Raw genomic sequence first — 12,002 nt, forward strand, 5'->3', positions numbered from 1 at the left:
TGTTGGGGCGTGAGCGGAAGACGGCCTAACGGTGTGCGGGACCGTAGCCCAGCTTCATGGAGACGGTTGCGAATGGTCCTCGCCGATACCCCAGGAGCAACAGTGTCCCTAATTTGCTGGGAAGTGGCGGTGCGGTCCCCTACGGCACTGCGTAGGATCCTACGGTCTTGGCGTGCATCCGTGCGTCGCTGCGGTCCGGTCCCAGGTCGACGGGCACGTGCACCTTCCGCCGACCACTGGCGACAACATCGATGTACTGTGGAGACCTCACGCCCCACGTGTTGAGCAATTCGGCGGTACGTCCACCCGGCCTCCCGCATGCCCACTATACGCCCTCGCTCAAAGTCCGTCAACTGCACATACGGTTCACGTCCACGCTGTCGCGGCATGCTACCAGTGTTAAAGACTGCGATGGAGCTCCGTATGCCACGGCAAACTGGCTGACACTGACGGCGGCGGTGCACAAATGCTGCGCAGCTAGCGCCATTCGACGGCCAACACCGCGGTTCCTGGTGTGTCCGCTGTGCCGTGCGTGTGATCATTGCTTGTACAGCCCTCTCGCAGTGTCCGGAGCAAGTATGGTGGGTCTGACACACCGGTGTCAATGTGTTCTTTTTTCCATTTCCAGGAGTGTATGATAGAACGTTGACTCGTTTGCTTCCAAGACGAGCAATTATATGGAGAGCAAAATTGTTCGACAAGCTCAGTAATATGCTTCTTCGAGTTCAAGTTTTCATCAGTATGCACAGCCAAAAACCTGCTTACCGACTCCTGATCATGCGCTACATAAACTGCTGGTATGACACCACTTGGTGTACGGAACTGAATACAGTGTGTTTTCTCAAAATTAAGGGAGAGACCACTTTCAATGTGAAAAATAGCATTAACAGTTGATTAACTTCTCATGGTTGGGATTCACAGTTACATAATATTTCTTAAAAGACATCTTGGCCCCCTTACTGTATAAAATATTTATTATTACGACTGCAATTTCTGCCTTATGGCAATTTTCATGTAACACTGCAAAAGTTACCTAAACACAAAAAATACAAAAGCGAAGCACAGGGTGTACATACATAATTAAGCAAACATTTCATTAAGATAGTAGCGCACTTATAAAAATTTGTGAGAAATGTACATTACTTACATTCTGTCAGAATATAAGACTATCTAACATGAGTAGATGTCGTCGTCACAATGCAGCCTTTTGACTGTGAGAGTCGCACATGACCCGATGAGTACGACACTTATTAACACCCAGACATTTTGTATAGACGAGCGTCCAAACGGGGTTTTTCTCTTTAAAAAATATACGTGAATACTTCAAAATTACATTAGTAACTGTGTAACGTCATGTCCGCTACCACGTGCAGTGTATCTATTCTCTTATTTTATGTATTTTAAGCTCGCCAATTTTTATGTGATTTTTCTGACCAGTTTCGTCTTAAATCATAAGTAACAAATTTTATCAGTAATCCTGGTGTATTTTACTGTAAAGAATAGTATATGGACTACAACGAGGGAAGAAAAGCATACTACAATGTATTTTAATTTTGTATATTTTATAAATGTAATGTAGCCTTGAGATTTCTTTGTATCCGGAGAAGTGATTCAACAGTGATTCATTTTAGACACTTATCGAAAACATTTTAAGCAATTTCGATGGAATAATATAAATATTCACTTAGTCGTGTTTGCTACAATAGAGCCTGGTTGAAGGATGCCTCCTGTATTTGTGCGGAGGCACTGTGATGTTTTGTTCCAATCTGTGGCGCTGCACTGTGAATTGGGTTGCTGGCCAGCGTCTTACGCCATTCATATTCGTAAAATGTATACTTTTTTTTTTACTTTATTGTTATTTTAATACCTGTACAAATCAGGTAGGCTGTCAGCGGCACACTACGCCGCTCTTTAGCCATAGTGTTGACAATAGTACAAGAATGGAGAATTATAATGAACATAGTGACGGGCAAAAGATAGAAGTCACAGAGACACAAAAAACATGGGGCCGTTCACACGTGACGACAACACTGAAAACACGTTGACACGGCGCACATAACACTGATGAATCCGACGGCAAAAGTGAACGTAGTAGCGGGACGGCGGACACTAAAAACACAAAATGACTTCACACACACGAGACACAGATGGCGATGATCTCCGGCGCGCGAATGTTCACTGTGCGTGTGCGAGTCCGGGGACCTGCCAAGAGAGGAGGAGGAGGAAGGGGAGTGGGAGAGCGAGAGCGGAGAGCTGAGATGCCATGGGCAGGGGAGATAGGGGGGGGAGGGAGGAAGGGGGAGGGGAAGCCCAGGGGAAGAGGGGTGGAGGGAGGGGATGGGGGAAAAGGAAAGAGAAGGGAAGGGAAGAGAAGGGAGGGAAGGTGCCTAAAGGAAAGGACACCGGAAGTGGGGGGTGGGGCAGGGTCAAAGTTGATAGGAGGGGTAGATGGAGGGGAGGAGGACATCATCAGGGAGGGGGAGCTGGCGGAAGCCACCTTGGGAGAGGGTAAGGAGGGTGGAGAGATGGAGATCTGGTGGGACGTGGGAATACAGGCGCGGCAGTGGGCGGGGGTGGGAGAGGATCGGGGAGACGAGCGGGTGAGGAGGATCGAGTTTACGGGAGGTGTACAGGATCCGTATCCTTTCAAGGAAAAGGAGGAGGTGGGGGAAGGGGAGGAGATCGTACAGGATCCGCATAGTGGAGGGGAGACGGATGTAATAGGCGAGGCGGAGAGCATGGCGTTCAAGGATTTGGAGGGATTTGTAAAAAGTAGGGGGGGGCGGTGATCCAAGCCGGATGGGCATAACAAAGGATAGGGCGGATGAGGGATTTATAGGTGTGGAGAATGGTGGAGGGTTCCAGACCCCACGTACGGCCGGAGAGGAGTTTGAGGAGACTGAGTCGGGAGCGTGCCTTGGCTTGGATTGTCCGGAGGTGGGGAGTCCAGGAGAGGCGACGGTCAAGGGTGACGCCAAGGTACTTAAGGGTGGGAGTGAGGGCGATAGGACGGCCATAGATGGTGATGTAGAAATTAAGGAGGCGGAAGGAAGGGGTGGTTTTGCCTACAATAATCGCCTGGGTTTTGGAGGGATTGACCTTGAGCAACCACTGGTTGCACCAAGCGGTGAACCGGTCAAGATGGGATTGGAGAAGGTGTTGGGAGCGCTGTAGGGTGGGGGCAAGGGCAAGGAAGGTGGTGTCATCGGCAAACTGGAGAAGGTGGACGGGGGCTGACGGCGGCGGCATGTCCGCCGTGTACAAAAGGTATAGAAGGGGGGAGAGGACGGAGCCTTGGGGAAAAAGGTGTAGGAATCTGTGTTATGGACGGTGACATAGGAAGGACGGCAGGAGAGAAAGGAGCCGATCAGACGGACGTAGTTAATGGGAAGGGCGAAGGTTTGGAGCTTGAAGAGGAGACCGGAATGCCATATGCGGTCATAAGCACGTTCGAGGTCCAGGGAGAGGAAGATTGCGGAGCGACGGGAATTAAGCTGTTCGAAAAGGAGATGAGTGAGGTGAAGGAGAAGGTCGTCGGAAGAGAAGGACGGCCGAAAGCCACACTGGGTAACGGGAAGGAGGTGGTGCTGGCGGAGATGCAGGTGGATGCGTCGGGTGAGGATAGATTCCAGGACCTTGCTGAAGACCGAACATGTATACTTTTTTTTTTCTTTATTGTAATTTCATTCCCCTGCCCCATATGGGCAGGGGAGGGCTGTCAGCAGCACAATCCGCCGCTCTTCAGCCGAGTGACATGACAACTAAAACAAGAATAAAATAATACATACATAAGGAGATAAAAAAGGGGAACATAAAACAGAGTAAGGGGAGAAAATGGAGGTTAAAATACACTGACACGTAGACGTTCATTTGGGACAGTTAAAAAAAAGTCACCAGAAAGTTAAAAAAGACAGTTGGCGATTCTTAAAACACAGAGAAGACACTGGATGCGCATGCACAGGTTAAAAGTTGGCCACAGTATTAAAAACACTCCGAAACAACACACTTAAAACCCACTTGGAGCACACACGACGCAGAATAAAACTACCAGGTGGGACCTGCCGAGGGAAAGGTCAGAGAGGATGGGAAAGGAGGGGAGAGCATGGGGCAGCTGGGGAAGCGGCGGGATGAAGAGAGGAGGGGCAACCGTGGGTTCACGAAGAGGCAGGAGACACATGGGGTGGGAGAGGAAAAGGGAAGACAGGGCAGGAGGGAGTGCAGAGACACTGAAAGAAGGCACAAGAGATAGAGGGGGAGTAGGAGGGGAAATCCGCTCAGAAGGAGGGAGGGGGGGGAGAGGGAGCCCTGAAGAGGAGGCAGGAAGAGGGGGTTAGAGTTGGTAGGAAGGGTAGATGTCAGGGCGAAGCTCATCATCCGGGAGGGGTAGACGGTGGAAGTTGTGTTGGGAAAGGAGGGTGTGGAGATGGAGAGAGGGAGGGACACAACGGTAAAGGCGCGGCAACTGGTTGGGAGTGGAGAGGAAGGGAGACACAAGGGGGTGAGGGGGATTAAGGCGGCGGACAATATATAGTGTGTGGATGTGTTCAAGGAAAAGGAGAAGGTGGGGGAAGGGGATGAGGTCATAGAGGATGCGCGTGGGGGACGGAAGGCGGATGCGGAAGGCGAGGCGGAGTGCATGGCGTTCGAGGATTTGGAGGGCTTTATAGAACCGGGGAGGGGCGGAATGTATACGAATACAAAGTATTATATATCAGAGCTCTGTCTTCATCTCATTTATGAGCACTTAAGTCAATGTGAGAGCTTATTAACAGATAACACATGTACTATCCTCTGCTATGTTATAAATAAATATTCCCGTCCTATCCTACTGCCCCTTACAATCATAGCACTATTTAGAAAACTGTATGACGTCGACAGATGAAAAGACTTTACGACATAAAGCTTGTAAGTTGTATCCTTGGTGTGCATTCTCTTTGCTACGTGCACAGGCAGTATCTTTAGTAAATGTATTTTCGCGCGAACGGACTTAGCTCCACATGTTGTCAGTGCACCTGAACTTGTATGTGTGATAGATTATTAGAACCATGCTAACATCGACAGTTCAGTACATATTTAACAACATATTACGATGTAATAAGTGTCGTACTCATCGGATCTTGTGGGACTCTCACAGTCAAAAGGCTGCATTGTGACGACAACATGTACTCAGACAGAATGTGAGTAATGTACATTTCTCACCAATTTATATAATTCCACTACTATCTTAATGAGTAGACAACATTCCATTAGAACTACTGACAGCCTTAGGAGAGCCAGTCCTGACAAAACTCTACCATCCGGTGAGCAAGATGTATGAGACAGGCGAAATTCCCTCAGACTTCAAGAAGAATATAATAATTCCAATCCCAACGAAAGCAGGTGTTGACAGATGTGAAAATTACCGAACTATCAGTTTAATAAGTCACAGCTGCAAAATACTAACGCGAATTCTTTACAGACGAATGGAAAAACTGGTAGAAGCCGACCTCGGGGAAGATCAGTTTGGAATCCGTAGAAATATTGAAACACGTCAGGCAATACAGACCCTACGACTTATCTTAGAAGAAATATTAAAGAAAGGCAAACCTATGTTTCTAGCATTAGTAGACTTAGAGAAAGCTTTTGACAGTGTTGAATGGAATACTCTCTTTCAAATTATGAAGGTGGCAGGGATAAAATAGAGCGAGCGAAAGGCTATTTACAATTTGTACAGAAACCAGATGGCAGTTATAAGAGTCGAGGGACATGAAAGGGAAGCAGTGGTTGGGAAGGGAGTGAGACAGGGTTGTAGCCTCTCCCTGATGCTATTCAATCTGTATATTGAGCAAGCAGTAAAGGAAACAAAAGAAAAGTTCGGAGTAGGTATTAAAATCCATGGAAAAGAAATAAAAACTTTGAGGTTTGCCGATGACATTGTAATGCTGTCAGAGACAGCAAAGGACTTGGAAGAGCAGTTGAACGGAATGGACAGTGTCTTGAAAGGAGGGTATAAGATGAACATGAACAAAAGCAAAACGAGGATAATAGAAAGTAGTGGAATTAAGTCGTGTGATGCTGCGGGAATTAGATTAGGAAATGAGACACTTAAAGTAGTAAAGGAGTTTTGCTATTTGGGGAGCAAAATAACTGATGATGGTCGAAGTAGAGAGGATATAAAATGTAGACTGGCAATGGTAAGGGAAGCGTTTCTGAAGAAGAGAAATTTGTTAACATCGAGTATTGATTAAAGTATCAGGAAGTCGTTTCTGAAAGTATTTGTATGGAGTGTTGCCACGTATGAAAGTGAAACATGGACGATAAATATTTCGGACAAAAAGAGAATAGAAGCTTTCGAAATGTGGTGCTACAGAAGAATGCTGAAGATTAGATGGGTAGACCACATATCTAATGAGGAGGTATTGAATAGAATTGGGGAGAAGAGGAGTTCGTGGTACAATTTGACTAGAAAAAGGGATCGGTTGGTAGGACATGTTCTGAGGCATCAAGGGATCACCAATTTAGTACTGGAGGGCAGCATGGAGGGTATAATTGTAGAGGGAGACCAAGAGATGAATACACTAAGCAGATTCAGAAGGATGCAGGTTGCAGCAGGTACTGGGAGACGAAGAGGCTTGCACAGGATAGAGTAGCATGGAGAGCTGCTTCAAACCAGTCTCAGGAGGGCTAAAGAATACAAGAACAACATCTTAATTAAATCTTTGCCTTATTATGTATATACACCCTGTGCTTCAGTTTTGTATTTTTTGTGTTTAGGTAACTTTTGCAGTGTTACTTGAAAATGGCCATAAGGCCGAAATTGCAGTCGTAATAATAAATATTTTATACAGTCAAGGCGACTATGATGTCTTTTAATATAAAAAGCATTAACAGTGTCTTTGGTTTACTTCTCTCCAATATGATCTATTACACCACTGGTATGGTCTGGAAAAATTATCAGTGTATTGTACCAAAATGGGCCCGAAACTGAACCTTGCGGGAATCTCTTCATGATTTACCCCAGTCACCAAAACTTTCTGTCTTTTTGAAAGTTGTTTGAATTATTTAGCATAGCGTTTTGCATTTTATTTGTAAGTATGATTCAAACCAGTTCAGTTTAAAGGCATTAATTCCTAAAACTTAAGTTTTTTCAAGAGTGGAACACAATCTGTGCAGTCAAATGCCTTGTAAAAACCAGAAATACACGAACTGGCGGTATTTTATTATTTAAGGCTTGTAATATCTGGTGAGCGACTGCATAACTACCATTCTCAGTCGCGCTTCAGCTCTGAAAGCCCATATCGATGATGTTTCGTTCAATGTTTCGCACGCTCACAATTGTTTATGGCTCAGCATTGAAATCTGCAAGAATTTGCGGAAGGGTTGCATTTCTGTTACGTTGAACGATTCTCTTCAGTCGTCGTTGGTCTGTTTCTTGTAGGATCTTTTTCCGGCCGCCGCGATGTCGCAGATTTGGTGTTTTACCGGATTCCTGATATTTACGGTACACTCGTGAAATGATCGTATGGGATGGTCCCCACTTCATCGCTACCTCAGAAATGCTGTGTCCCATCGCTCGTGGACCGACTATAACACAACATTCAAACTCAATTAAATCTTGATAACCTGCCAATGAAGCAGCAGTAACCGATTTTAACAACTGGGCCAGCCACTTCTTGTCTTATATAGGCGTTGCCGACCGCAGCGCTGTATTCTACCTGTTTACATACCTCTGTGTTTGAATACACATGCCTATACCAGTTACTTTGGCGCTTCAGTGTATATTATTCTTGTGACCTCATTTAAAGGGAGAGTAATACATATTTTTTACAATGTCGACGTTTAAGCCATATGTTTTGCCTTAGTAATGTATTTATTTTCTTGTTGTTTGTTTCGGTTTGATAATTTAATCTGTGAACCATTAATGCTGACATGGCATTCGATGGAGAAAAGTCGCCAACCAGTTCGGCCAAGGTGGTCTCCTAAACTGCATTGGCCTAGAAGCTTAAATTTTTTATACCGCCAAGGGATCGTACACCTTAGTAATTGACACAAATCTCAATTTGATATCTCTAACCACTTCTAACAAGGAGACGGCACGACCCTGGGGTCGGGGAATTGTCCGAAATTTTGTGTGGTGAAAGAAGACCCCTAACACCTCAAGTGCTTAAAACATTAGGACGCAATACTCGGAAAATCCCGATAAAAATCGATCCAAAGTTTCTTAGGTGCCATCACGCCGTCTGGCATACATGGTAAGCGCTCGGACCCCTACGCCAGAGGTCTCGCATTCGATTCCTCCTCCGGCACTTCTTTTTCTTCTGTTACTTGCAAAACTGCAGCGCATTGTTACAGAAGAATGGTGAAATTAATTCCCGGGATGATTGTATAAACATTCATTCTATAATTCACCGTCAATTATCGTCAGCAGTATTCCGAGACATGGTGATTCAATATGCCTGGTTTGCCTCAAAATTATCAGAAACTCAAAACATTTTCGTAAATGTTAATGGGACATGTTTTTGTACAGATTTATCGCAAACGCCCTGTGACTGAAAAAAAAATCCGCCTTTATATGTTGCGCAAGATGTCGCAAAAATTATTGCTTTGTTTGTTTTTACGATAATTACCACTGCGGTTCTTGTTCATAATTATTATATGTCTAAAACCTAAATGTTTCCCAATCGACTTCGTTATTCTGATTAAAATTCCAATGTTTCCCCTCATATAATTTACAATTAAAAATGGAAAACCCACCGCCATGAATTGTGTTGTTGGACAAAAAGACTATAAATTTTATTCCATAATGTAACTAATTTGTTAAAGATAATGTAGGTTTGGGAAACTTTCTGAATAATTGGTGGAATAAGAAAAGAAAATGAAGCAGATGAAAAAAAACAAGTGCCAGAGGAGGAATCGAACCCGAGACCTTTGGCGTAAGACTCCTAGGCCTAAACATCTTTTTTTTTTTTATTCCACAAAAACAGTAACAAAAATGGCTACAATAAAATGACATAAATAAGGTGACAGATAATTGCAGTCATAAATTACAGCATTCAAAAAATGAGTCTTTAGCAGTAGCACAATTTAGCACCTTCACTGTCACCTTCAACTGGTGGCAGATCAGCATGCACATTTTCTTCTTCTGCAGCCGGTTCCTCCTCATCATTTCCCAGACCCAAATTAATCATTCAGTAAATCCTTGATGTGTGTTCCTTCCAGCGTAAATTACATGGACAGAAGAGCACTCCTGAACAGCGACATCGCAAAATACTTCACTGCCTTGTTATTTTTGTCAGTTACAGCCTTCTAAACGCATCCATAGGGAGTTCAAGATCTTCCTTTACATCAGACACCAGATGTTTGTCGCCATATTCTTGTATCTGCTATACTACTGATTTATTTTTCATGTGTGACTTGCAGGTGAGGTTAGGGTCGGGAACGTGACCCAACCCATTCCCTCTCTACTAGGAATCCAGTTCCTAACCTATACACATTCTGTTGAAGACAATTCGGAGCATGTTACCATATTTCTTATTGTGATTCTGATATATAAGTATTTTCTCGAATTCATTTTCCATATACATATTGTATTCAATATGTTCATCGCTCCCAATATTGTTAAAAACATAACTTGTATATTTGCCCACTAACCATATCACTGCGTTATTTTTTGCCTGAGGGTAGTAACTTTCCTCTGGTCTGAAGAAAATGTTAGTCGGTACATTGTTTGCTGAAGTTCTTGTTATCTGAGCAATTTTCTCCCTGGTCCACCTCCAGTTGATAATCCGATTTCCACATGTGTAACGATGAGGCACACTATCAACGAGGTTGCATTTGCTGCAGAGGTTAGTGTCACTTAAACCGATGGCAAAGAGACGCTCATTACTGCTGATGATGTTACTGACTACCTTGTACCACGCTGTTCTCACGTCAGACGAAAGAACATCACTACTGATATTTTTCCAGACCACATTCCATGCTATTCCAGCATATTTAGTTTCTATGTTATTTTTCCTTTCATGTTTCCGTCTTTCAGCTAAAATCGCCTTTGCTGTAACGTTTTTGGAGTTTAAAATCTTTTTGCTGAGATAACTTAGTTCAATATAATACTCCCTAATGTGTTTCAGCTTAAAACTTATTTTTTGTATATTTATCGGCGGCTCTACACTTTCTGGCCTGACAATATCGTATAGTTTTGCTGTAATGCACCCTGGATCATTACACATTATGCTCCATGTTCGTTTGACATACAATGCCATAGCTAGGCCAGACGGCTGCTCGGCAATGGAGTAACATTTTATACTCATAAGGCACCTAAGATGGATCGATTTTTCCCGGGATTTTCCGGATAGTGCGTCATAATATTTTAACCACGTGAGGTGTTGGAGGTCCTCTTTCACCACACCTCTTTCACCACACAAAATTTCGGACAAATCCCCGCCCCCACGGTCGTCCCGTCCCCTGTAAAAAAAAAAAAAAAAAAAAAAAAAAAAAAAAAAAAAAAAAAAAAAAAAAGTGTCTTAACAGAAAGATAGGCAGGCAGGCGCATAAAAACTAAATTTTTCCTTTGCTTGTACTGTGTAACCTTGCTTCTTGCCAGATTTCATGATTCTAACTCAACGGAAAGTGGCCTGTAGGTTTTTATGAGAGAGTCTGCGAGCATCGAAATATTTAATATGCAGGGTAAAAGGGCATACCTTTTGACTTCAATGACTTAACAGCTTAAATTATTTACATCTCCAAGGGGCTGTAGATCTTAGTATGTGACAAATCTGAACTCAATATTTCTGTCATCTCGTAGAAAATGAGCTCTTAACAGTCGGACAGATCGACAGACTTGCAAGAATAGTGCTGTAAGTCAACAGTTTTTACCGAGTGAGATAAAAAGAAAATCTTCACGAAAATAAAAATTTTGGCTTCAGCAACGAACTGCACAACACGTACGAAGTGAAGGACTTAGATTAATGGCAAGAGATTTAATTCGTCATGTGTCTTTCGGATTACAATAGTCTTCTAAATAGTCGTTGTAAATACGCAGTAGTGAGATCACATTGGAAGTGTTCTCATGAAGCAAGTTACATGCTGTGAATGTCTGTGGCTGTATTAGTTGTAGATCGATTTGCAGTAAATGTATAGTGGTTTCTATCAATTACAAATTCAGAATAGTCGACCCTAATAAGAAAACAATAAATCATTAAAGTTATGAACGTCATACCCTGGTTACTACTGTGTAGGATGTTCAGATGTATAATAAAAGAAACATAAATAAACTATTAGTATGAACCAGACAGATGTAGACGGCCATTACAAAGTTGTGGGGGTAGAGCGATCGTGTTTCACCGACACAAATCTTCTGAAAAGAGAACAGCTATGCAGTATGAGGTGGCTTACCTTGATCACAGTTTGCTTGTAATACACCGTTTTCCAACCCCAACTCCTTGATTTCATTTCGGTGACTACCATCTTGTAGCTGCAAACCAACAACAAACTTTCAGAAAAAGAGGCATCTATGTTGCTTTTAAACATTCAAATTCTCAAATAGATTTATTACGGCAAACTTATAACGGACAGCTTAAATTGAGTTAAAAATTCATAAAAATATTGTAAAATTAATCTTTGAAAACAAAAGAAATATCGATTTTACTGCCTACTTTCAAGTCTACACTAGCAAGACGTAAATGAAGGGGCAAAGGTAACTATTTGTTAATAATTTACTTAGCATATCACAGTTTCGACTCCAGAAGGATTGCTCCAATGAGAATGTTATTTATACATTCATCCATCGGAGAGTACAAGACTTAAATAATAATATATCGTCAGTTGGTACTTTTATGAGCTTTCCAAGGCGTTTGATTGTGTAGATCATGCTATTTTCTTAGACAAACTCAAATTTGTTGGCAATGATGGCTTTAGACACAGCTGGTTTGAATCATAATAAACAGAACGTAAAAGTTTGTGCCGAATAGTTCAAACAATGTCGGAAAACTAGAAAATTTTAGTGACTAGGGCAGTCTCACAGGGTT

General features: G+C 43.0%; 1 protein-coding gene across 1 annotated transcript in view; it reads right to left on the minus strand.

The window, feature by feature from the left end:
• LOC126109652 (cell death abnormality protein 1-like) overlaps nt 1-12,002 on the minus strand; it is a 193,421-nt gene that overhangs the window by 162,226 nt on the left and 19,193 nt on the right. The window contains exon 2 of the mRNA XM_049914700.1: nt 11,371-11,449. Within this exon, the coding sequence (XP_049770657.1) occupies nt 11,371-11,449 (79 nt within the window). The remainder of the gene's footprint in view (nt 1-11,370; nt 11,450-12,002) is intronic.

The sequence above is a fragment of the Schistocerca cancellata genome, chromosome 12, assembly GCF_023864275.1.
Source record: "Schistocerca cancellata isolate TAMUIC-IGC-003103 chromosome 12, iqSchCanc2.1, whole genome shotgun sequence".
In the NCBI taxonomy this organism is placed as follows: Eukaryota; Metazoa; Arthropoda; class Insecta; order Orthoptera; family Acrididae; genus Schistocerca; species Schistocerca cancellata.